The 26,473-nt window shown below is 47.8% G+C and overlaps 1 protein-coding gene across 1 annotated transcript; it reads right to left on the bottom strand.

Annotated features, from left to right (window-relative positions):
• Window positions 1-603: 603 nt before the first annotated feature.
• On the bottom strand, window positions 604-23,142 carry Cdc5 (cell division cycle protein 21). The gene is made up of 14 exons (XM_089570409.1): window positions 22,927-23,142; window positions 19,878-19,981; window positions 19,008-19,169; window positions 18,317-18,447; window positions 16,953-17,281; window positions 15,594-15,899; window positions 13,889-14,069; window positions 12,228-12,373; window positions 7,745-7,922; window positions 6,091-6,404; window positions 5,232-5,429; window positions 2,829-2,912; window positions 2,062-2,190; window positions 604-1,132 (listed from the first exon to the last, which is right to left on the bottom strand). The coding sequence occupies exons 1-14, from the start codon at window positions 22,969-22,971 to the stop codon at window positions 1,013-1,015; spliced, it is 2,427 nt and encodes an 808-aa protein (XP_089426535.1). The 5' UTR covers window positions 22,972-23,142; the 3' UTR covers window positions 604-1,012.
• Window positions 23,143-26,473: the final 3,331 nt, after the last annotated feature.

Here is a 26,473-nt window from a genome sequence, read left to right as displayed (position 1 = left end):
ATAGGATTGGCGAATACACCGTGCCTCCACTTCCCCCATCCATCAATTTCCAGTGAGAGGAAGCATGCGCTATATACAACACAACACCATAGTTCATTGGGTTTCTGTCGCTTACAGCAGAGCATGAATCGTGCAACTATGGGTGCTCCTGCTTTCAGTGAGAATACCCATGAAATGCCTCAACAGTAAATACAAGCTGCAGGCTAATGTTTTGTTAAATGAAAATGGCACACTTTTTATATCAGGCAGCACCGCAACTTGCTAGTCAATGCCTGCCGTGCAAAGAATGATAAAGTTTATCTTCGCTTTCTTGCGGCTTGGCAAGAAAAAGCCACATACGATTCCATTGCAGGCTGTGTTTTTTGAAGAAATACGTACATAAATTATCCAAGAAGGCCTTGTTATTGAACATCGGGGTCGGGAACGACTTGCGAACATTAAGCAACCTATGAACTAACTTTAATGGCTCAGAAGTGCTGGTAGAACATCGTACCACGGCGTTTTGGCATTGATAACTCTTGAATATCATACACTTTGCTGCGGGTGCTGTTACAGCACACTTCGCAGCGGTAAACTAACAATTTACCACACCGAGTCCACAGATGAAGTTTGCTTTTCTTTATTTCATGTCACTGATGAATGATGTACAGTGCTTTTACATGCCTTGAAATGTGTAAACGTCACAAGGCAACTGCAAGTTGCTTCAGGAATAGCACTACTTATGTACTGCTCTTGATCACATCAGGTATGCTCACATTAATGAGCGCACACTTCAATGTCAGTCAGTTCAGCACTATGCCATACTGAGCACAAGAGCACAGTGCATGAAACAGCAATGTGTGTGGGCCTGCACATAACTATGAGCGATAAAGAACTGTCGTGGCAATGGCACATACCGCAAGCAGGCTACTGTGCTTTGCCATAAAACACAGCTAGCATTGAAGAAATTAAGCTGTGGGATCAAAGACAACCAAATAGACACACACTTCATCCCCAACAATAAATTTCCTCGCTACGCTCTGATGTCCAGCAGGGCCTCTTCAATCAGTTCTTTCTGCTGGAGCAGGTCATCGTACCGCTTCTGCAGGGCCTTCTCTCGCTCCACTTGACGGTTGACGTCTTCAGTCAAGGCCTGCAAAATTTCAACAATCATATCAAATCCACATTCCTCATTGAACCTTGGTAAAACAAAGCCAAGCTTGCAGCCATAAAGCTTATCTTAATAGTAAATGGAGTAAAGGTTAAGTTTCTGTGCATCAGTCCTCCAAATGACCTTGCAAATTTTTTAAAATGCTCTCACTGGACGATTACCTGGTCATTACCCATTCATGAACAAAATCCCGGCAGATGTTGTGGCATTGTGTAATTAAGAGCTCTCCCAATTGAGCTCAGCTCCCATTGTGTGCGCCATAAATGTAAGGCCATGAGAGAAAAGATATAGTGCAAGCTGCACCAAAGTCCATCCTACTGCCAAAAGATGGCGCCACACCGATCACAGTCCATCAACATTTTGCTGCCATTTCACTCGCAAATACTACGGAAGCAATGCCCTCTTAGTTCAAGAGATAGAGATCACAGCTATGTCCACACGCTCCTTATCACAAATCGATTCATGGTAAGGGGCAGGGCATGCACATTAATGTGAACTGCAAAAGTGCAACGCTCACGTTAGGCAGGCTCATGATAAGGAGAGTGACCAGTGTATATTTTGTCCCAGCATGACAGATGGCACACATGACACAGGGTACACTAAGAAATTTCCACCTAATCACTTCAGCAGGCTGGGCGTCACATGTATAATTGAAGACCCCAGGGGCAGCCACGGAGACAAGTTGCTTTCAATGGCAACCTGCAGCGGCAGTACTCCACCCAACAAGCAAGCACACCAACCCCAACCAAGCATAAGCCAAATAGTAGTGAGAATTACTGACAGCTACTTAAGCTGCACTCTTCATGGCCAGTTTCTCATTGTGAAGAAGGAACATCCCTGAGCAACAGTTTAAAGCTTGCTCCCAGACAGCCTCCGTCGCTCCGGTATAGAAGCCTGCCAGACGTGCTTACCTCAACTCTTTTTGGGATGGCCAGTGACTCATGCTCCTGAAGAGCTCGGAATGTTTTCAGCTCCAGGTGCGTCTGTTCGATCTGCTCAGCTAGTTCTTGGATCTGCTTGATCAATGCCTGTCCCCGTGACTGCAATGAATATGACACAGTATGATGACACTACTATCTCATACCCCAATTTCACAAGTCAGCCTACACTTAAATCATAATGAAAGGTGCACAGCACTCAAAAGAAATGAGCAGCAGACAAGTGAAACGAAGTTATTCCAAATGAGCCACCCTAAAAGTGGCAATACCTCATGATAAAACAAAGGCTGCAGGTAGCTTTGCACCCATAGGTCTCACTGCAAAAGAGCTGATACTATCACAACAGAAGCTTCCACCAGATGAACTTTTTCAGTTCCTATTTAAATTAATGATGTTAAATTACATATATACGCTGATACATTACTGTTCAGTTCAGTTCAACTGTTCAGTTGATAAATATCAACTGTTCAGTTGATAAATAAAATCAAGTAATGCTAAATTAATCACTAATACAACACAAGAGAATTAAAACACCTTAACATACAGTCTCCTATCCAGGACTTGGCTTTGGGACCCCTCCTTTATGCACTATGGCCACATGTATGTAGGTACAGAATAAACATCATGATTGATTGTTTTCTTTTTTTTTTTTTTCATTCAAATCACTCTTGTGACAGCTAGATTTACAAGAAGAACAAGTTTCCCTTGCAGTAAAAAGACAGGAATGCGTAGCATCTTACCTGATAGCCACCTAGGAGCACTCTGAGTTTCTTTTCTACCTTGGCTGCTTTCTTGGCTTCTCTTGTCATGTGGCCTCGGTTTTGCTGAAAGAAAAAAAAAACGTGGTTACAGTCACCGACCGATTTTTCGGACTCGGCAGGACCCAAAAAAATGGCACGAATCATCGAACAGTCCGAAAAACCCGTGAACTTAACAAAAAAAATAAATTTGCTACAAAAAACCGTTTCCTCCGTTTCGTCCATTTCCTTGTCTTTTGTGCTCGTCTTCATTCGCGCTGTTGATTCAAGATGCTTAACCAACTAGCCCGCCAAAACGTGTTAATGAAAAACCGGCTTTAAAAATCGCGAAAATCGCCGCTCCCCATGTTCCGCCTGCAAGCAATAATATTAGCCTCTATCTCAGTCATAGCCATGTCCGCACTCTATCACATCATGATACCAGGCAGTGCGACACGGCCGCGAATGAATGCCCTCGCTGCGCGAAGCAAGAACAGTCAGTTTGCATGGGGCAATGATGTTTGTGAAGACCGAGAGGTAACCCATGGGTAACCCACGGGAAGACGCGAGTGGAAGCGACAGCCTCCGAATGCAGTCCCCCCCTTCCCACCTCTACCGCGTTTGCTGCCCCGCACCGCGGCGGTCGTCGTCCAAGCCGCGGCGGACGCTGCAACTGTGCCAATGTCCCGTGCTACCGTTTTCAATGCGATCGCGTGCTCTTTGTAGGACACCTCGATGCCAACGGAGAGCATCCCATTATCTCGGATGGCAACGATGGAGAACGAATAGCCAAGCCTATCCAAGCCAGTCCGATCCCGTTTAAACCCAAGAAGGCGCCTTTCACGGTGGTGGGGAACGAGTTGGTTGCGACAGCGATGCTCGCTTGCAGCTATATTAGACCGAAATAACGAACTTTCGGTTGAGAAATGATCACCACAATTTTGCTGGCGTCTATTTTAGTCCGAAAATTCAAACTTTTAGACTCCACAAAGTCCGAAGTATTGGTCGTGAAAATGTACACTTTCCTATGAGGTGCGCGAAGGTTCCTCAGCGAAGTCCAAAATATCACGCAAGTCCCAATTATTGAAGTCCGAAAAATCAGTCGGCTACTGTATTACCAATACTCCAATACTTGGCCTTACATGTTGCATTCTGAGGACAGTTAGCATTTTTTTGTAACTGTACTGTAGCCCTAATTCCCCCCCCCCCGCACTTTTCTAATTTTCCTGCTTCAGACAGCCCCTAACTACACCTGCCTTGAAGCAAGAAACCTGTTTTGTCCATGTTCTTGCAAGCTATTACCATGTCCTAAAAGGATGGTCCGGGACTGCACAGGAACGCCTTACATTTTTCACCTCATGATAATGACGCTGCTTAGTAAGAAATGAAATGTGTGATGAAGAGCTGGACAGACCAATTACACCCCAAGTTTCACAACGTCACAGCCATCGCAAAAGGTGCTAGCATTTAACTCTCCTGGAGATGCTTAGGACATCCCCTATTGTCTGGTATTTGCATGCACTGAATTTAACGCTACCTGAAAGTAGAGAAGCCAAAGGTGCTTTTCACAAGCACTGCCATTTCATATTCTTTTTTTTTTTCTTTAGAATCACAAATGCACAGCCAATGAAACTAGAAATTCGGAATAAAGGAACTGAGCAGAAAAGGTTATTCTACTATGTTCATGGTGATGGAGTAAAGCATAAAACTGTTGCAAACATTTCTTCAAGAGGAATCTATCAAAATGTGATGCAGTGTGTGTCCAAAAAACAAAACTCTTCCAGGACAAAGTAACCCACAGCTTAGAACATCAACGTGACAAGGCCTTCAACTTGTGGGATCACTGCCACAAACACAGGGTGCTGCATGTAAACCGTACCAAACCTCAAGTGTGACTGTGTGCAAGGAGGCCATGACTGCTAGAGGCACCAAGGAACCACAGTCATTTTAGCACAGAACAGCTATGAAGCTGGCAATAAATTTAAAGGAGCACTGCAGTGAAGATCGCAGCAACATGCTATAGACTAAGCTGCAGATATCAACCCCGCCTCAGGTCTTGCATTTTCCACTCCTGACGCTGGGGTGGAGGGTTCTCTGTTTCTTTTTTTTTTAATGCACGTACACACACCATATTTTTCTCTTCTTTTTAGCCAAGAGAGGACTCCACTGCTAACTCAGTAAAACTGTATGGGGCTGTCCTTGGTGTCCTTCTAATGCACACAAAAAGCCCTGAATGTGGCCCAGAGACTCAAACTACATTTCCTGTAACCAAAACTGCAATCAATGATAACGTAATTTGTGTCTCCTTAAACACGCTATCACGTCCTCTGCTTCTGTGAAAACCATTCAAGAGCAGCTAGCTTGACCAGACGCTCCGAAACAGTGCACAGGACAGAGGGTGCCCACCTCGAGGCGTTTGTCAAGCGACTCGATGCGGTCCTTCTTGGAGGCAAGGTTGGCACGCGTGTACCGGTTCTGGGCCGGCAGGAAGAGGACCTGGGCAAGGCACTCGTCCCACACCTGGCAGTAGGCCTCCAGGCTGAGGTCCCCATGGCCCATGCCCTTCTTGACCACCTCCATCTCGGACTGCAGGACCTCCCGGGCCTGGGCAGCACCAGCAGCAAAACATATACACACACACATACGTTACCATCAGGGACTAAGCCTTCTTCCACATCAGACTTTACCAATGTGCCAATGTTTCCCACCTCCACTGCCATGTGATGTCCTAATGGGCACCCTCAATGCTTTACGGTTACAAGTTACACTTAGATTCCATAAGCCGAGCAAACATTCCAAGCACCCAGCAGGTTTAAAGGCAGGATCCATGAGAAAAAGCCCCTTTTCAGCAGCACAGCACCTGCGCACCAACTTCACCTACACATCAGCATGATGAATAGAAAGACATGCCCCATCATCCCTACGCATAGAAATGCATAGAGATCTCTATGCATGGAGATGTACAGTATGTGTCGCACTTAGAGGGAACACAACAAATGGTTAAACCGGCTCTTGTGTTCAGTTCCCAGAGCCATCCAGTGCCCACCAGTTTTTCGATGTGCACAAGCTTTCCCCTGGCTCGGTGCTCAGCTTTCTTTTGAGTGAACATGTTTGGAAAAAGCGTCTGTGATCAAACCCTCTAGAGAAGTAGTAGATCCATCTGCCACTAAGGCAGGGCAAGGTTGGCCTAATTACTGTGATACAAACGCCACCAGTATGTTAACGTCAACAACAGAATCACCAGGGTGCCGCGCCGTTTACTCACCGCCGTGAGTTCCTCCTGCGTGAACTTCTGGTAAGGGTGCCTATCCAGGTAGGCCAGGTGCTGTGCCTCGTCCATGACGCTGGCACCGCCCCCCTTGCGGCCTCCCCCTCCGCACTGCTGGGCCTCGGTTGGGTTGTGCACGGCGTCAAAGTGCTGCATCACCAGCATCTCCTGCTTGATGAGCTCCTCGGCCTTCTGCAGGTCAGTGAGCGGGGGCTCCGTGTGGGCCGGCCGCAGCACCGAGGCATTCACATCCAAGGGCCGGGGAAGGCTGCGCTGCACCGCCTGGGACTGCAGCTTGCGTTCGGCCTCCACTGCGTGCCCAGGCAGAGTTTTTTCCCAGCCGTATAATTACTTCGGCACATGCAAACTGCAGAAATCTAGTAGCTTTCAACAACTATGCTTTTCATACCAGCTTTCCACAATTAATGCTACAAACAAAATCGCTCGAATGCATTCCAGCATGTAAGACCAACAGGAAGACCCAAACTGCTGCCATGCATCACACAATTTCTCCGTGTAACAGGGAACTAGCAAGAACAGGTGTTGTGGCCGCAGGAAAAGCTATCACAACTGTGTTCTCTGGTTTAGTTTTATGGGATTCAACGTCCCAAAGCGACTCAGGCTACGAGGGATGCTGCATTGGAGGGCTCTGGATAATTTCGACCATCCGGGGTTCTTTAACACGCACTGACGTTGCACTGTACAGCCGCCCACAGACTTAACACGAATCATGGAATGCATGGCCTGGACTGCCGTCAGCGCCATGAAGCGATAGTCATCGGGTCCGAGATAATGCTCTCGGAATGTTTGCAGTGTCTGACGATAGAAGGTGCAAACCGCGGCAGCTTAATGAGCAGTTCCTGGCTGCCGCGATAAGAAAACTGCAAAGAGCGTTGCCGGGGACGTGGAGGCCAAATCACCGAGCAAAAAGCTCTGAAACGCCCCCGTGACGAGCGCGCTGTCCATGCGGTGATCAGGCACAAGCGGAAAAGCAGTAAAAGCGAGCTGCGCACCAGCTATCGTCAGCCACCGCAAACATACCGAGAGCATTGTCTCGCACCAATGACTATCACTTCGTGGCGCTAATGGCAATCCAGGCCACACTTTCCGTCATTTGTGTCAAGTCTGTGGGCGGCTGTACATGAGCCTCGCGTTTCGCTTCCATTGAAATGTGATTGCCACGGGCAGGATCAAGGCTGTGTTGTTCAGGTCAGCAGATGAGCACCATAACCACTGAGCCATCACGGTGGCTTACAAATGTGTTTTCTGCCAACCTCAACAGAGAGGCATAGGCAATGAATCCATGGCCAGCCTTCACACACAAATGGCTCCTGTGCAAAGTCAACTCAGTTCAATAATCTCCTGCTAGAAGCAGCTACTACAACAACGTACTCATGAAATGGTAGCACAATCAGAATTAACTAAAACAACACCCCATCGCAGCATCAAGTTCATTCCCGAACTGTGTATGTATGTGCCCACATCAGACACTTCTATTAAACCAAGGAATTCACCACCGAGATCTGAATGAAAAAGAAAACAGCAACTAAGGCTTCCTTCTTTGCCGAACTATCCTTTAACCCATCCCAAAAATCAGGATGAACCCCGATAACACGTGCACTGCAGAGCAGAGCCTACCAGTTTCACTTACATTTTTCCAGCCTCTCCTGCTCCTTAGCAGTGTCCATGTCTGCCTGGTCCTCAACAAATGCTTCAGGGGCAGCTGGCTCCTGGGCACTGGGGTCCTCTTCGGGCACCACTATCTCGTAGTCATTCTTGGGAGTTGGCAGCGACGACAGGGCCTTCAGCAAGTGCTGCTTTGTTTGCTTCTGCAAAGAGCAACACAAGATGTTCATCAATGTTTCATGAGAAACACAGCTCATGCGCTTAATATAAGCTGCTTGTTTTTGGCTTAAAATTAGTGCTTCTGAGCTCTGCTTGAAAGCTGCTTGGCTCTCAGACTAGAAACAAGTCTCAGTCATTATGAGAACAAAAAGTAACTGCGCAAAAGGACGGGACAAGAGAAAGAGAACCACACGGGACAAACGCAGACTGACAACTCACTCAGACTGACAGTGCACAGATACATTGGGGGTTACGACATGGGGAGTACTCCAGTGCAGTGTTATCAGCCAAAGTTTCGCACCTCAACTTTTCTCATCCTTCCTGAAGACAGCAAATCAGCACAGCAATGCATGGTCACAGGCCTTCAAACCATGGGGCATTCCAAAGTAGTGCTATGCTACATGCGGGAAATGGCATGGCTGTCGCATTGTGCGCAGACCAAAATCTGGCGGAAATGCACAATATTGTGAGAAGAACATCGTTCACATGGGCGTCCGGAGGGGGGGGGCAAGGGGGGGCGGCTGCACCCCCCTGGAAAATCGCTCACTCGAACCGTGAGTGATGGCCGCACGCCAGGGGCGGTGGTGCGCTCAGCCAAAAGGGTAAAAGCAGCCCCGCTTCGACGCTTGGTCACATCTGCGAAATGCCGCGTCCGGGCGCGCGTCGTTCCGCCGTTTTCAAACCACGCCACCGCCAGCTCTGCTGAAGGACGACCTGTTGCAGAGATGCAGCGGCACCGGCGAGCATGTGCTTCGAGCCGTCTTGAGATGGGTGTCTGTTTCTTTGATCTATAGAGAGATAGCGACACGGAGGCAGACAGTGCACAGGGCACAGGTCGCTCGCTATAATCATGATACGTTCGTACGCCGGCCACCGATGAATTCTTGAGGGGGGAAGGACAAATCAGCCGTGTCCACCCCCGCTTTGTCGGGCTGCTCAGGGGCAAGCGGGCGACGAGTTGGCGCTGCCGCCGCGCGCTGTCTCCTCCGATCCACGGGAGAGCTCGGTGCGGTAGAAGCGCCGCTTTCAGAACCTTCGGCAAAGGGGATTAGCTGCTTTTGTTCACGGCGACGCAGTCTCCAGAGGCGCCCCCACACCAGCGTTCCTTGCGTCTTCTCCGAAAACCAGCGCCTTTGGTCAACGCAGCCCGATGGCGCCTGCCTGGCTCGCCTGTCACCTCTGGCTGGGCCTCAAATCACAACAGCGCCCATGTACTGTGCGTGTCAGTGCATGGTAAAGAGACCCAGGTGGTCGACATTATCCGAAACTCTGTACTACTCCGTCCCTCATAGCCTGAGTCGTTTTGGGGCTCTGAACCCCATAAAAGCACAAAAACAAATTTTCCGGCCGAATTAGTTGCGGGTGTCCCTTCCCCTCGGAAGTCGCGCGGCGTTCCTTACACCCCAAAAGTGCGCATTCGTGGATATTGTGGCAAGTAAGCCCTTGCACGTGTGCGCGCCTCTGTGTTTGTGCTTCGGTGTTTTTAGTGGCGGGTTGTCAACGAAGGTGAGAACAACCAAGACAGCGGACGAGAAAACGACGAGCGGCGAGCAGTGTGTGTGCGGTTGCTCGACTGTGCGGATGCGCGAGCAAGATGGAGCGAGGTGTATGAAGCTGCGAGCGTGCATTTATCTTGTAAATAAGTTTTCGTTGTATATATAGTCATCTTTTGTTTTCAACGTACTCGTTCAACCATTTTTCCAATCAATATATATGATGACTGTGCACTGAGAGCGTGTAATGAAGCACAGAAATGAATTTATCACCCGTGTAACTACGCAATTCGCCCAGAAAAATCCGAGGCGCCTACAGTTGCTGTTCAAGGAAGACTGACTGAGTGACTGTAGTTGCGTGTTTGTGAACATATTGCGCTGTGTGCTGGTCATCAATTCGGGTGAGTCGAGAACCCGTATGCAGTAAGACTGAGCACTTCGAGTATTGATAGTATCTTTTTGCATTTTTATTAATTTTAATTGTTTCTTTGTTGATAAACTCCAATGTATCTCTACAATCCGCGCTTTAATTTGCTGCTTGTAATTTTCTTTCATGTGTGTATTTTACTTATTTTTTATTTATATATAAATAAATAAATTTACTCCGCAAATAGTGCCTTTTCGCTACGAATATACCCCCCCCCCCCCCCCCCCCTCCGGCGCCAACAACCAATGGGCCCCCCCCTGCAAAAAATTCTGCGGACGCCCTTGATCGTTCATGTAGAAAACTATCAATGAGGTTCTACTGCGTATGTGCTAAGCGTTTATTTTGATTCCGTCTAATACTGTATTTACTCGCATAATAGGCGCGCTTTTTTTTTTCTTTTCAGAAGGTCCGGCTCAAAGTTCAGGGTGTGCCTATTACGTGGGGTAAAATTTCCAGAAATTTTTCGACTCTCAAAATTGAACATACCACATAAACGCACCCGTGTACAGGCCGCACCCTGTTTTCTCAAAGGAAATATCAAAAAAGAAAAAGATCCGTGTAAGGGCCGCACCTAAACTTTCCACTACCCAGGCGGGAATAGCCTTCTAAATGCACGCACCGTGGCCTCCACGATCAGCTCCAGGGTACGACCTAAACTTTCCACGACCCAGGTGGGAATAGCCTCCTAAATGCACGTGCCCTGGCCTCCGCGATCAGCTCCGGGCTACGACCTAAACTTTCCACGACCCAGGCGGGAATAGCCTTCTAAATGCACGCGCCCTGGCCTCCGCGATCAGCTCCGGGCTACGACCTAAACTTTCCACGACCCAGGCGGGAATAGCCTTTTAAATGCACGCGCCCTGGCCTCCGCGATCAGCTCCGGACTACGACCTAAACTTTCCACGACCCAGGCGGGAATAGCCTTCTAAATGCACGCGCCCTGGCCTCCGCGATCAGCTCCGGGCTACGACCTAAACTTTCCACGACCCAGGCGGGAATAGCCTTCTAAATGCACGCGCCCTGGCCTCCGCAATCAGCTCCGGGCTACGACCTAAACTTTCCACGACCCAGGCGGGAAGAGCCTTCTAAATGCACGCGCCATGGCCTCCGCGATCAGCTCCGGGCTACGACCTAAACTTTCCACGACCCAGGCGGGAATAGCCTTCTAAATGCACGCGCCCTGGCCTCCGCGATCAGCTCCGGGCTACGACCTAAACTTTCCACGACCCAGGCGGGAATAGCCTTCTAAATGCACGCGCCCTGGCCTCCGCGATCAGCTCCGGGCTACGACCTAAACTTTCCACGACCCAGGCGGGAATAGCCTTCTAAATGCACGCGCCCTGGCCTCCGCGATCAGCTCCAGGCTACGACCTAAACTTTCCACGACCCAGGTGGGAATAGCCTTCTAAATGCACGCGCCCTGGCCTCCGCGATCAGCTTCGGGCTACGAGCAACGGGCGCTTAATGGCAGAGGCCACACGCGCACAGGGGCTTCCAGGTGCTGCCCATGGATGACGCCCGAGGCCAAGCTCATCATAATCATCATTTTTCTCCACTGCGCGCTTTCACTATCCATATCATCATCACCAGTTCCAGTTTTCTTGTGGCTGTCAAAGGCCCGGGATCTGAGGTAGCATGTGTGGTAGCATGTTAGTTCTTCGTAGTTGTGGCTTTCGTGTGCTGCCGCCAAGCGCTGCTATTTTAGCACGACGGGCAGGCACCTTAATAGCTACACGGCTGAAAGTTTGCTCTCGAACATGGCATGCGTGCAGCAGGCTGGAGATAAAGCTTTCCAAACAGTCGTGTAAAGTGAGCATCCCTGAAAACTGTGTGCTGCTGTTCCACACAATGTTGAACGTGCTGTGGGTCCGCAGCAGCACAGTATTGATCACAAGGCGAAGTTCAGGGTGCGTCTATTATGCGCGGAAATAAAAAAATCTGATTTTTCGCGACCAAACTGGGGGGCGCCTATTATGCGAGTGTGCCTATTATGCAAATAAATACGGTAACAAGTGGCACATCAATTTTCATATTCTTCATTTTGATTGATGGCTTGTAATTCTTTTCCATGTGATGTAAGCTAATAACCAGAAAAAAACAGTGTCGGTTGCTAAGCCCCAAACAGAAGTTTAGGTACCAAACCTCAAATGTAAGGTCCATCAAGATTTACCAGCACTAGAAAAACCAGCATGCTGCACAGAAAAACAGACTCAATGGCTTAATGCAGCATGAAAAATAGTTAAGTGTGTATGAATGGACTGACTCTTGTGCTGTAGCCCCATGAAGGCCTTCTTTAGGCACATGACAATTGGGTGCACTGACCAGCTGCAACAGTAATGTGCACTGCTGTCATTTTACACTGCCCTGACCTGGAAGTGCTTGGCCGTTTGGTTGGAGTCGAAATCCAAGTGGTCCTCTGGATTGATGTTCAGCTTGTCCCTGAGAGGTGTGGCACTGGTCTGTGGCGTAGCACCGACTGTGCTGCCTGGTGTCCGGGCTCCTCTCGGCGTCATTCCTGAGGGGACACAACAATGAAAGGGTGTCACTGCATTAGATCATTCCCTGCTTGATCATTCGTCGCTGCATCATTCACTGGCTCTTCGGTCTTTTGCTGGCTAAGTAAGCAACACTTGTCACTGAAGCCAGGGACATCTACACGAGCAATACAGCAGTGATTACCAAACTTCAGACTCTAATCAGGAGCAGATTTAGTGGCGGGGGGGGGGGGGGGGGGGGGGGGGGGGGCATAGTTGTTTCCCTAGGCGAGAAATTTCACATAGAAAAACCACGCTGAAGCCAACTTTCTCGACCAAAAAAGTACAAGATAAATACATGGCTCAAATGGAACCCCCTCCAAGCGAGACCCATAAATCCACCCCCGACTCCAATGCTGTCAAGACACAGCAACCCGGTACTCAGCAGCACTGTAACATTTCCCACTGCAATGTTACTTGCTGGCATGCAGGAAGACTACAAATCTCTTTTTGCCTGCAAATCAGCAATAGAGAGTTTATATTTTCTTACATTTTTTGTGGTCCTGAAACTACTGCAAGACTAGGGCACTACTAAGCACAGTTGGTTTTGACTGATGTCCGCACTAAAAAGAAAAATACGAGAACAGGACTGGACCGCTTGCTGAGCCCAAAACAAAAAGCGGTTCACTAGTTTGCACATGCAAATAATGCAAAATATGGTTTGGCTAGGAGTTTTCAGAGAATCCAAGCCAGAAATTTTAGGCATAATCTCGAGGTGCAAAGATGGCAGTGCCAAGGAGCATGGCTGTACCAAGTGAAGCTGGAGCTGCTTACTTCACTAAGCTTTTGTTGCAGGTGCAGCATGTCATCTTACGTTTCTGATAAAACGCTGCACCAAGCTTTCATTTCAGTTAAACCTGAGAGAAAAAAAATATTTATTTCCCAACCCTGGTCCGGGTCGCAGTCGCAACCTGAGTCAACCCCAAATAGTACAGAAGTGCATAAACTGTGAAAAAGTAGTATGCTATAATCTAAGGCTGCGTCTCAATTTTTCACCTTCAAAAGTCTATTAAAACATGCAATCAGTGATTTCTCAGGAAATCAGCGCCACGCTGCAGAATCACTTGAACTATAGTACAAAAAGGATTGTAGCACATAGAACCACATCACTTGCTTTGTTGTGTGAGACGTACGACGGCGGGGCTGCCGTGGTTTACGGCCACTGTGAATCTTAACAAATACACATGAGCAACAGTTCATCTTAAAAGGTTCTTTTTACACTGACTCCTACGGGGAACTAACCAAATGATTTCACATTGTTCATCTTATCCAAGAATGCGTCTTACCCGAGTACGTCTTTAAGGGAGTCTACGGCACATACGACAAAGTTTATACACGCACTCATTCCACCAGTCTACTCTTCAGTGTAAGGTAACTGAGCCATCCATACATGTCATACTAATGAGCCTCTGTGGAAGCTCTGCTATCATCTGTGCTCACTCCATGGCGTCGTGTCTGGACGACTGTGACGCGCGCATGCTGAGTAACAGGCTCACCGTCTGATGGTCCACCGGTGGGCGTGCGGAAAGGGGTGACAATGAGGTTATTTGGTGTCTGTGATGGGGTCTTCTTTGGTGTCGCTCCGCTCAGCTCAGTCTCGTGCAGGGGCGTGTTCAGGCCGCCCTTCAGAGGCGTGTCCACGTTGGTCAGGGCCATGATGTTCTGGGCCTCCTGCAGGTACAGACAAGCACAGGAGGGGCAAAGCAAGGTCTTCAGGAGATGGAAATGAAAAGCACACAAAGGTACCCAATACAGCAGAATGAAATACAAAGCTAACATTGCGCCATTCACTTCACTTCACTAGCACACTCTAAGCACACTAGTTGCTATGCTAGCACATTGTGTGTCAACTACGTGTGGCCCCTGCACATGCTTCCTTTAAAAAACAAACACACATGGCAGGACCTTCACCACAGGTGCCGCTTGCTATTTCCCTTGTGTGCAGCATGCACAAAAAATTGTAGGCTGTCTGGGTTCTACAATTTTCTGGTCTCCTTACATTTAGTATTCCATGAATACTGTGAAATCTGGAGTTGTTGCATTAATCTGCACGCATTGATAAATATAAGAAAAGCGAGAAAACTCTGCAACTGTGTTTCTACTTATGAACACAAAATGGCAAACAGAAGTGGTATGTTGCAAGCAGGAGGCTTGCATAAGAGACAGGCCTCCTGCACTATACTTTCCCATAAAAACTGAAGCAAAATGAATCACACAGTGCACTTTATGGGGCCTGCATGTCCTCAGAAAGTTTATACCTTTTGAGAACAAAATAACCATCACAAAGCACCGTAAAAACACCACAAAAGGTGATGCAGCAGTAGAAACAATTGAACTAGACAACGGGCTCTCAAACTGGGCTTTTTTTAGAATGGGTTGTGGGCTCTCAAATTTTTAAATGCATGGACACGTCACCCTCCCCCCCATTTCCTCTGCCAACTCCATTTTGGTACTAATCATACTGTAAGTGCCTCTAGCAGACTGTTTCGTTATACAGCCAGTCAATACTAATTGAATCTGCACAATTTTTGATGGGTTGTTCATCTGCATGCTATTTGTTTTTTTTTTTTTTTGCAGATGCAAAAATGCAGGTGCAGATACATTTTAGGCAGGAAGGCACAGATGCCAAGGCGCACCCTTTAAAAGCCATTTGGATTCCATTTGGGAGGCTAAAAGACCCCTGGGCTAGTTGGCATGGAGACATCTCAAGAAACACATGGCAAGAGAGATGAAAGCTTAGGAAAAAAAACAGGATGCGCACTGTCAGGTTCTTCCCTTCCCAAGTCTTTGCCTTAAATGCTGTGCACTCTCTCAGATGTCAAATGTCACTACACAACCTTCAACAGCCGCCGCGGTGGCTCAGTGGTTATGGTGCTCGGCTGCTGTCCCGAAAGACGCGGGTTCGATCCCGGCCGCGGCGGCTGAATTTCTTTGGAGGAGAAATTCTAGAGGCCCGTGTACTGTGCGATGTCAGTGCACGTTAAAGAACCCCAGGTGGTCGAAATTTCCGGAGCCCTCCACTACGGCGTCTCTCATAGCCTTAGTCGCTTTGGGACGTTAAACCCCATAAACCAAACCAAACCAAACCAAACAACCTTCAACAAGTGTGCTGCCTTTCCTGTCACTGTACAGTGCCATGCTCAGTGCCGCACGCGGACCTGTGCGGAAGAAGCGCACAGATGGCGCCACACTTGCCTGCAGGATGGTGTCCCGGCTCAGCGCGGGGGCCTTGGGCGTGCGCAGTGTCCCGGCTGCGGCCCCCGGCGTGAGGCTGTAGTCGGCCAGCAGTGGCTCGGAGGCCTGGTGGCCGGCCTCCTGGGCAGCCTCGCGGGCCGTCTCACTCGCACGGCCCAGCTTCACCACCTGCTCCAGCTCCTGCTCCGAGATCTGGGGCTCGGGCAGCACCAGCTTGCTCCGCTTGCGCACGGGCTCCGCCGTCAGCAGCGAGGGCGGCAGGTCGTTCTCCTTGCGCTGCTTCAGCTTCTGCTTGTCCTTGCGCCGCTCACGCTACAACAAAAAAAACAAGAAGGAAGGGGGGGGGGGGGGGGGGGGGGACAGTCACAACCTGGCCGAACCCTGTATGTCACTTCGATGCCAAGATGTGTGCTGCCTTGGAAAAAGCAGTACCAGTAGTTCTTGTATTTTGTCTCCACAAGTGAGCTCATACAAGCTTCACAACTCTATAGAGCAATGTGCATACACTCTTTACTTTCCGTAAGGAAAATTACAGCTAACACTTCTACTTCTAATACTTAATGGTAAAACATAAGAAACAGATACGGCTCATTACATTTCCCAGTATAAATTGATCACAGTTTCAAGATTCTGGAACACAACACCACCAGAACCTGTATGTATACTGTATGTTTTTTTTACGCTATGAAAAAAATGGATGTCAGAAAAGCAAGTGTGGGATGAAGACATGTTTTTCTAATTGTTACCCTCCCGTCGTGTTGGGGTAAGCCCTGAATTAAGAACACATATACACACACATTGTAATACAATCACCGGACTGCTTCATCACAGGCCCTGCACATGACTGGTTTAAGAAACAGCACGACTGCCTCACCCAACTGCGCACACATTTCTGGCTGCAGAACAATGCATATAACTGCCATGGCCGTCCTGGTTGCATATCAGTGGGGACAAAATGCAAATGATGGCCATGTACTGTGCAATGTCAGCACATGTTAACCCCTACCACATCTGGATGAGTCAAGCTCGTCATAAGCCGACTATCATTTCTTGCTCCTTACGAGTCCAGCTTGTCATGCATTTTTTTTTTTTTTTCATTTTCCTGACAGACGGCAGCACGGGTACTATATCACTATTTCGGTACCACTTTAGAAAACAAATTTGTCCATTAGGAGGTTTGGGTTTAAAAACCTCAGGTGGTAGAAATTAATCTGGGCTTCTCCACTTTCACTCCCTCCTTCAGTCCTTCCCCTATGGCACGGCAGTTCAGGTGTCCACCTTGAGACAGTTCTAGCACCTTTCCTTTCCTCGTAACTAACTTACTACTAATTCTTATTACTGACAATTAATGCTCGGCCACCTCACCTCTTCCTTTTCACTGCGCAGCTCCCCATCCAGGTGCTGCTGCCGCAGGCGCCTGAAGTCTGTCTCAGTCGGGTCGTAGACTTCTTCCGAGGTGTCGTGCAGACCCGGGGCCGGACGCTTCTCGAAGGGGATCTCCTTGTTGTAGTCGATGGCATGGCGCTTGCGGCGCCTTGGGGGGAGCGTGATGCCCGCCATGCGCAGCTCCCGGCGCTTCTGCAGGGCCGCCAGCCGCCTGGCTTCCTCCAGCTGCTTCTCGCGCGCCTTCCGCTTGGCCTTTTTGCCCTGGGTGTTGGCCAATCGGGCACGGGCCTCGGACAGCATCTCCAGCTCTGCGACAGGATTTGGCGAACATGCGGGCATCTCATATGTATCGTGGGTGCTGCTCACGTGCACCTAAAATTACCGAAGACAACAGCCCTCTCCTCTCATTCCTCTCCCCAACCCACCCCCCAAAAATTTCCCTCAAAAGACCACACTGTCCCCTTTCGCTTTGAAAAACAAAGTTCAAGAAATCGGTTTATGTGGGTTTAACGTCCCAAAGCAACTCAGGCTATGAGGGACGCCGTAGTGAAGGGCTCCGGAAATTTCAACCACCTGGGGTTCTTTAACATGCACCGATATCACACAGTACACGGGCCTCTAGAATTTCGCCTCCATCGAAATTAGACTGCTGCGGCCGGGATCGAACCCACGTCTTTCGGGTCAGTGGCAGAGCGCCATAACCACTGAGCCACCGCGGCGGCTTAAGTTCAAGAAATCGTCTGTGCAAATAGGACCTTTCCACCTACAACAGCTGCCTCCAAGAGTTTCGCATAAATGTTGCTCCGGGTCACAGAGAAGTGCAGGTCTCCCTGACCCATATTAAATATTTCAGAAATTGTTAAGCTTTCACTACCAGCCTTGGGGCTCCTCTCAGGTGGCCACAAACTATGAAAATAAAAAGCCTGAATTAGAAATCTGCACCACCCTGGAGTCTCTCCGAACACAGTGATAAAGTATACCTATATATTACAACCTCAAACGTTTAGAAAACAACATGGTAATCAGTTTTAAATGCCTACACATTCCGGGTGCACCTATACAGAATTTATAAACACAAAACATCACTCTACTCGCACCAATTTTCAAGCGGCCTACACAAAATGGTACAACCAGACAACCTAAAAACTGTGAATGCTCATACATGACTGTCAGCCATAGCTATAGGGTATCCAAAACCTTCCCTTTCAACGTGTAACTTCTGATATAAACAATTTTCGCTCAGAAGCTGCCAAGCAATGCCACTTTCCCATAATCATGTATCCAGGCACAAGTCCGCGAGCTTAGGCTTCATCTTAACCTCGCAAATGCAAAACATCACCCACCATCTTCGTCCATATCCTTTGGGTCTGGACGGGCGGGCTTTGTCTCTGGATTGGGATCAATTTCACCGGGCTTCAGCTTACGTGGGTCATCAAGAACTTCCCCTTCTTCTTCCTTCTTTTGAGCTTGATCTCTGCGGCAAGACAACATTACAGCATTAAGCAAACTACACACTCTTTGAAGCATTGCTGCTTGTCTTCTCAGGTGACACTAAACTGCAAGAATAATGAAGGCAGGAGCCCTTAAACGAAAGCACAGTGGTTTTATATGGAGAAAGCTAACACCAATGTGTAACAAAAAAATTAAAAAGGAAAGTAACGATGAAGCTTGAGATTAGAATAAGGTCAGCAAAGTTGGCTAGGAAAAAACGAAAAGATACAACATTTTTGAAAGATGAGGAAGTTTGGATCAGAGGACAACCTTGATTTAATGAAATATCAGCTGAAATCAAGAGGAAAGAGACTTGGAATATATGTCTTTGAATAACACAAGCTATAAAAAAAAAAGAAAACAGATGCTGTATACTGGAATGTGATGTCACATAAACAGTTCTCCGCACCTTTTCTGCAAGGTAATTTGAATGCTATGCAGACCGAGTGATGCGCAAAGCTTTGGAAGTTAAATTGGGCATTCGGCACAGAGCCGTAACAAAATAACAAAGGCCTGTTTTTTTTCCCCCGCCACTACACTTACAGCAAGTATTCATAGTGCTCCAAGCACTGTGCCGCAGTTCGACCAATGATGGGCGCAATGGTTCGCCACTGAGTGGGCATCAACTTCGCCAGGTGAAGGAGCTTTTCCTCCTCCTCCCGCGTCCACTCGGTTTTCTTGATGCTCGGGTCCAGCCATTCGTACCTGCACATCACGTTGCAAGACAAGTTCATGCAATCACCTTCATAAACAAGCATGCATTTCACATACACAGCATTGCTTCTGTATTGTATACTACAGGAATTTTATTGCTTATTTTTTGTATACGTGCTTCAGTACTTTCAATAATCATATCCGAGCACAATGTTTGTATATGCACAGCATGTCTTTGGAAGAACCAAAACTTTATGACAACAAACAAGGTAAATAATACATGCTCCCGTACCCTCATGGCAGCTAGCTGAAAACAGTGAACAGGGCCAAAGGAAACAAAGGTATACACAGATTCATCAAGGCCGAAGAAACACCCCAGTTTAGCTAAACATTGTTCATGCTACAAACCTGCCCGAAAAACTTTTTGATACAAACATGAATTGCAAGTCCTAAGCTTGCATCTAAAGCATACTGTAACATACAACCACCGAAGTAGAGCCGAAAAACTGCGGTGGTCCCACAGTAGTCCGAGCGCTCAAGCCAGAGGCAACCAACTTCTACCTCTACTAATGCATGCGTGACTTCTTCTACAATGGCATGTATCAGTAGAGTATCATGCGTTCACAGCTACCAAGCAGCACGCATGTATATACACATATCGCTGCCAGCTAAATGACGACAACATAAACCCTCTGGTAAGCAAAACTGTAATACAGCCACTATAACAACAGAATGGAATGATGAAAGACAATAACTCACCATCGAGCTTTGCACTGCTTTGCAGACTTTCGATGAAGCAATGATGCTATTCGGGACCATTGATTTTTGCCATATTTCATTACCGCTGCTTTAAGAATTTCATCCTGCAAAGAACGAAAATTGACAAACTCAAAAAAAAAACTATCGGAAAAAGGCATATATACAAAAAAAAAGCCTAATATGCAACTCTTTCAAGGTCTGATGCCTACAATGTGGTACCAGACAACTGGCATGTCACATATAGCTTTGTATTCTATGTGCAAATTTCAGCGCTAAGTGTACTTCACGAGTTCCTATTCACCCCTGGAATTTTTCAGCCCTCCCAATACATGCACTAAGAAAATATGCACTGCTAATTAAAGGCACCACTCCTACTATCAGTTCTCACAGTGTCTCGACACTTGCAAATCTTAGTGCCGTCAACCGGCCATTTCGTGGTATCTTTTTACTACCACTGGCTTCTTAGTTCAATCACATTCATGATCTTCCCGTAAGGACAGCAGAAGAAAGAAGCATAGCATGGTGATGTCTAGTTGGTTGACCATCAGAAGCTCAGTATGTGCCAGACTAAGGATGAACCTAAAACTTCCAGCATGCTAGCAATACCAAGGGAAGAGAGAAAGCACCACAGAATCAATGAAAAAAACTGATGGCTGCACAATGCTGCTCAAGCACACCATGTCAACTGGTTAGCCACCTATCGAATACATAGTTTTCACCGACATCATAGCAGCCGCCATCTCTGGGTCCGGAAAGCGCAGCAAAAGCCTCGGTGTTTTGCTAACCCGCCCATCACCAAACGGTTCCCGCGTGCACTGTGGAAGCTAGCCACAGTACCCAAAGATGGAGCCCGTGACGTCGCGTGAAAACTATCTATAAGGCAACAAGACCTACCCTGCCCATTGCTGTAATACAAAATGTTCTAATGCCCGCGTGGTAGTAAATAGGGCTCAGAGGATGTGCATAAAGTTCACCTGCACATGGACGTTGAAAGTTGCCAGCCTCATTCCATGACATGGGCCATGGCACCAGCCCGGATTCACAAGTTTGGGCATGATATCACAACATGCAACTCCATATATGAACAGGTACCAAAAAATAATGAGATTCATCCCCACAGAAGCAGGAGGAGTGTTAGCCCTCAGCATAAGCTGGTGATGCAACATTGCTGGGAAAAGATTTGTTGTATTAATGCCTTGTTCTCCTTGAATCTCTGTCCCTCTACTCATCGATTCTGCGATGGAAGATGGGAAGAAAACCTTGTGTGCGCATAAAAATATCACAATGTTTCAAGAAGCTTGCAAAACAGCAGCTTTGAGCCAGGCAATCGTTTAAAAATAGTTTTGTTGGTTTAAATGTGGTGTGGCTTGAGCACCAGCCACAGCTTAGCGATTCAACAAGGTGAACCAGTGAAAACTTTATAATCCTGATGTCACTATTTGGAACCAAAGCACCTGCTTATATTGAACTTTTAACCATAAGGTCACACAGTTAATCAATATTTTCAACTGGAAGTACTCAATGGATGCATGGCATTACTCAAGAAAAAATTCCCCAATTTGACAATCTCTAGATAGGTATGTTGTGCACAATAAAATCCCCCTCCTACACAGCATTCAGTGTGCAGGAGTTTCTCAGGAAAAGTGGGATGACAACGCTGCCACCCTTTTCGTTCCCTGGACCTTGCACCTTCAAACCATTCTATTTACTTCCAAGAGTGAAAAGAGACATTAAAAAAAAAAAAAACGATGTCAACATGTGTAAGAAGTAAGAGCGACACAGGTACTGAAGGCTTTCAGCACTGTTTTGAAGGATGAAAATAGCACCCGGACAAGCCTTTCAAGCACCAGAGGTAGTAATCTGAGGATTGTGTCTTTGAAATGGTGTCACAACTATACAAGTACTGAAAAAAAAAAATTTTTTTTCCATTTTTGGGTCTTTCTTCAGTCATCATCCCATCACCTTATTATTTTCATCCCCCTTTCTCGTAGTACATAAGCTATTTAGGGAGCACTCGCTCAGGGCAGTCAGTCTCAAGTTAACGAGATGCAAAGAATAAAAGTGGAAAACCGAAATTAAACAACTGTTTCAGGTCATTCTGCAGAGTAACGATGAGTCAAACCACCAGTTTTAATTGGCGCGTGTACACATCGCTTTAGCACAATAATGTTATGTGTCACAAGCATTTAAAACCATGCACAGGAGGCTCTGCGTGTACAGTACGGTCCACTATTAAAGGGAACATGCGATCGCGTGCCCTCCGCGCTTCGGGGCGCGCTGTCACCGAGAACTTGTGGGAATTGTCGGCACAAGAGGCATGCCCAGCCAGCACAACGGCTGATCTTTCCACGCATGCGCCTCATGCCGCATATTCTCGCCGCATCTAGGCAGAAGGGCTTCGTGAAGCGCGGAGGCCACGCGATTGCATGTTCCCTTTAACAATGGACCATACTGTACAAAAACGCAACGAAGATTCTAGCGAAGATTGTGCGCTGTGGAGAAGGCACGTTTCAGCTCCCAGTGCTTTCGTTTCAGCTGGAAATGGCCAAATGATTTTCAACCACCTCTTCCAACCCTCTTTAAAGGACGCCTTAAAGCAGTAACGTAATGTGATGTCAAGCCACCTATAAGACATTTCAGTTGATGGAAGTGCTACGAATCAACGCATGCTTCAGCTTGCGTTGTAGCCATTTCCAGCGTTTCGTGCCAAAACGAACCACGAATCGGACGCAGCGTAAGCTTTTCATCACATGCAGCATGCTCACATGTAGCAAACATGGTGCAATACTGGCGTCTCACCCCCGATCAACGTACTAAAAATCACAGAATCGTAGAACAACAGACGCTACCCAACAGGTTTCGCTTACTCCATCGCGCGCGTTTTATGTGCGCAGTAATACTGCAGGGGTATAACTTCAGTATACATGCTGCAGATAGAAGATTTACCAAGATAAACATAATTAACGTTACATGCAAAGACAGCAGACGAAACTTTGAGATCACAGCAGTTGCCAAGTGGCCTCATTAGCCCTATTGTCGGGGCTCTTACCTCGGTGTTCCTCCAAACACCGCCTTTGATCATAATCCGCGGCATCTTGTACTGTTGTTTGGTGTCTTGAAGACACAATCACCTTAGGCAACTTTCAACAGCCAGCACAGCTGCGCAATTAACACAGAAACGCCGAAAACTACTCCGAACGCTCAAGTTTCTTCACGCAGCATCATGAACGCATCACAACGCTAACAACGCTGACCAACGTTGATGTTTACAGCGCTTCGGCTGTAGCGAAAAGCAGGAGGGCAGAACTTTCGTGTTTCGGCGGTTGACACGTGTTTGGCTACTACTGAGGAGTGAGTGGGTTGACAGAAAACTGCTTGTTTTTTGGGGCACATTTGGTGTGTATGTCATAGCATATATATTCGTCGTATGGAATTTCACGCGACAGCGTATACAGCTCGTTTGGTCGAAAAGCCGTCGCCGTAGCAGTAGTAGTCGGCACCACGTGTCGAAAATAATCGGGGTCTGCGTAAAAATTGTCGCAGAATGTTCCGAATAGTGTCATATGATTCAACGTTGCCTGCAGCATAAACGTACTAGTTAAATTAGAGCCTATCTTGGGGCTGGGATTCGAACCGGCGACTTATAATTGGGGAAACCAGCGACTTATAATCGGGGGCTGCGTAAAAAAAAAAAATTGTATTATGTGCGGTTCGGGTGTCTTCTAATATGAGACTGTTACTGCGTCATTTCCTTTTCTCAAAAAATATTGCTGAGGCTCAGCTTGGCTAAGCCTGGGGAATGTGAAGCATATTAGTGGCTAGGCTTGGTAATACATGGCTTTCCTTGGTTGAATACTTGGTCATTTTAATACAACCACTAGAAGCCTTCGTCGTGGGGGAAGACAACGGCATGGCTACAGCGGAACGCCGATTAACCCCGAGACGCGCGTTGGGTGAGCGCCTGGATTGCCACGGAAGCCGCGTCTGCCTGCCCGGTGGAGCGAGCGTTTCACCTACACCGAGTGTGAACGCGCGTTCGAAATGCGCAGGAACGCGTCGGTGTGACGGCTAGGGGTCCCACGGCGACGGCGCGAGGTGGAGGCCGGCTCTCTCATCCGATGTCACGTGGTGTGACGTCACGGTGTCACGGCTAGGGGTCCCACGACGACGGCGTGAGTGGCAGCTCTAGCAATATGCTTCGCATAAAAAACAAAAACATTTCGATTTGTCCGAAGGCCAAGGCGTCGCGCCGAACGGGCGATGGCGTTCCGTAGATTTCATGGCAGCGCTGCAACACGCTGTCGCGTTTTTTATTGCTAAAGCAATACTACACGCACTTTCAAGCCTTCGCGTGACCCGGTCGCAGTTACGTTTGACCTTTAGCGGAGTGAATATGGGCGACCAACTCGCTCCATGGGCGTCCGGAAGGGGGAGGGGGGGGAGGGGGGGGTGTTTAAGTTGTATCCTACACTTCTGCTGTGTTGGGTGATGTTACCAGGCATGGAGTATGGGAGTGTTGGTAAGGGCGTGCGGAAGGTGTGCGGCACGGTCGCTCGTCCATCCAGCGAGCGTCCGCAGCAGGAGAAACGGGTGAGGGGTAGAGGGAAAGAGGGGACACAGGGGTGGGAAGCCACCCGGCGGGATCTCGTGACGTCTTCGTGATGTCACTGTGTTTGGACAAATCAGCGTGGCGCATTGCCGCGATGCTACTCGTGATGTCACTGTGTTTAGACCAATCAAAACGGCTCCTCCCTCCCCTGCGTGTTACGCCGGCCAACACCACCTGGATGGAAGTAAACGAAATCTTTTCAGGAGAAAACTTTGAGCCGCGGTGGACGTTAGTTGCAATGAAAATGATTCTTAATAGTCAGTATAATTAGCTAAAACTCGCCAATTAACTTCTTCATTGGCACAATCTTGTGGTTGATGCCAGTCGTGCTTTTTCCGGTGCTTTTTTTTTTTGGGGGGGGGGGGGGGGTCAAAAAACCGGAACAGAGCATGAGGCGCGCCGGAATCTCGGTGGGAACTTACGCTGACGAGTTAGTGCATGCGGCGCCCAAATTCGAACCGCCTGCGCTATTGTACCCCTTCATGGCATTCGTTTTCTTCGTCGCTTGGTACAAAAAAAAATATATGGTAGTCACCGCCAGCTATATGGCTTATTTTTGAGAGCGATTAAGGAAGATAAAGTGCATGGCGCGGTACAATGAATCAGTGGGCTAAAATTTGACGCCGTAGCATTTTGCAACCCGTCACCAGCGGATGCATTCGCACGACCTTCCTGCGCGCCTCATGCACTGTTACGGTTTAGCGCGGAAAATTTCACCGGATTTCCTCGCGCTGCAATACTTTAGAGAATGACTTTTTCTTCGTTTCATAAACTAATATGGTATCGTCTTGTCCATGGCTTCAAACTCACCATCGGAACCAACCAGCACTAATTACTCTGGTAGTTAATTCTAATTAGAGTTTAGTTAATTAGATACATAATTAGGATGATTCTCATAGTCACTGACGTCCGCCTCGGGTGACAGTCCGTATGTGAAAACATTTTGTTCCGATTTTGAGGTCCAGTTTTTAGAAATTTTTGAGTGTTCGCTGAAACAACCAGTGTATTGGACGGCGGAGAGATGGATGGCATACAACACATGTATGCCAGATTCACCAAGGTTTTTCTGCGCGTCACGGACCTGACGTATACAACCTGAACTACCCGTTGATCTTAGGCTTATAAGGTTAATTTACCACAGGTTTTCTGTTAGGATTCATCAGCCTATCATTCGTTGAGGTCTTCTATAGTATAAAGGTTTTCAAAATCCGAACTGCAAGATTAATGGCTGTTTGTGAAGCTTGTTTTACTGCAAGTATTCTCGTCTTGCAGTGAAGAAAACTTTAGACGTAGATGCTTTGAGTTCTTAGTTCTGCACCTTGAATAACGCAGCGCAGAGACACAACACAGTACCGAGAAAGCCACAGAACACTGTAGAATATGTATCTTCTCCTCTCTGTTGAAGTGCCCTTTTGCATTGTTTATTTCAATACGAAAACCAACAAATACTACTGGTATTGTGGTAACATTACAGAACAGTTGATCGGACGCCGGGTGTCACATTCATGGCACAGAAGTTTGATATCGTCAAGTAAGGAGATAGCACATAATTCAACCATAAGTAGAGAGCGAATATAGCTTAGAAAAGTGTAACCCGGATCAACCGAAACGGGTCTGGTTTGCTACCTTTAGTTGGAGGGGGAGGGGAGGGAGAATGCAAGGGGCGCAGGAAGAAAAGGATGTGTGCACGAGAGGAAGGGGGAGAGGGGAGAAAGAGAGGGGCTAAAATTTTAAACTTCTGATACAAATGACACACAAAAAAAAGAAAAACGAACCAAAAGTGATGATAAGCAACGTTTTCCGAAACTTCATTTCTCTGCACTCACCTGCGAGGTGAAAGCCTTCGCGTTCCTAATGAATCCCTCGTCTCTCCCCGCCTGCGCCGCAGGAGCGGCTCGAGAACCAGCGCGCAGATTGCTCAAAGTGTCAAGACATGTCTGGCCGCAATCTTTCGGGGCTCCAGACACGCCGTGCGTCGGAACGGACG

This window comes from Amblyomma mixtum, chromosome 2 (genome assembly GCF_055824585.1).
Source record: "Amblyomma mixtum isolate Tamu chromosome 2, ASM5582458v1, whole genome shotgun sequence".
In the NCBI taxonomy this organism is placed as follows: domain Eukaryota; kingdom Metazoa; phylum Arthropoda; class Arachnida; order Ixodida; family Ixodidae; genus Amblyomma; species Amblyomma mixtum.
This window is presented reverse-complemented; position numbering and strand designations above follow the sequence as displayed.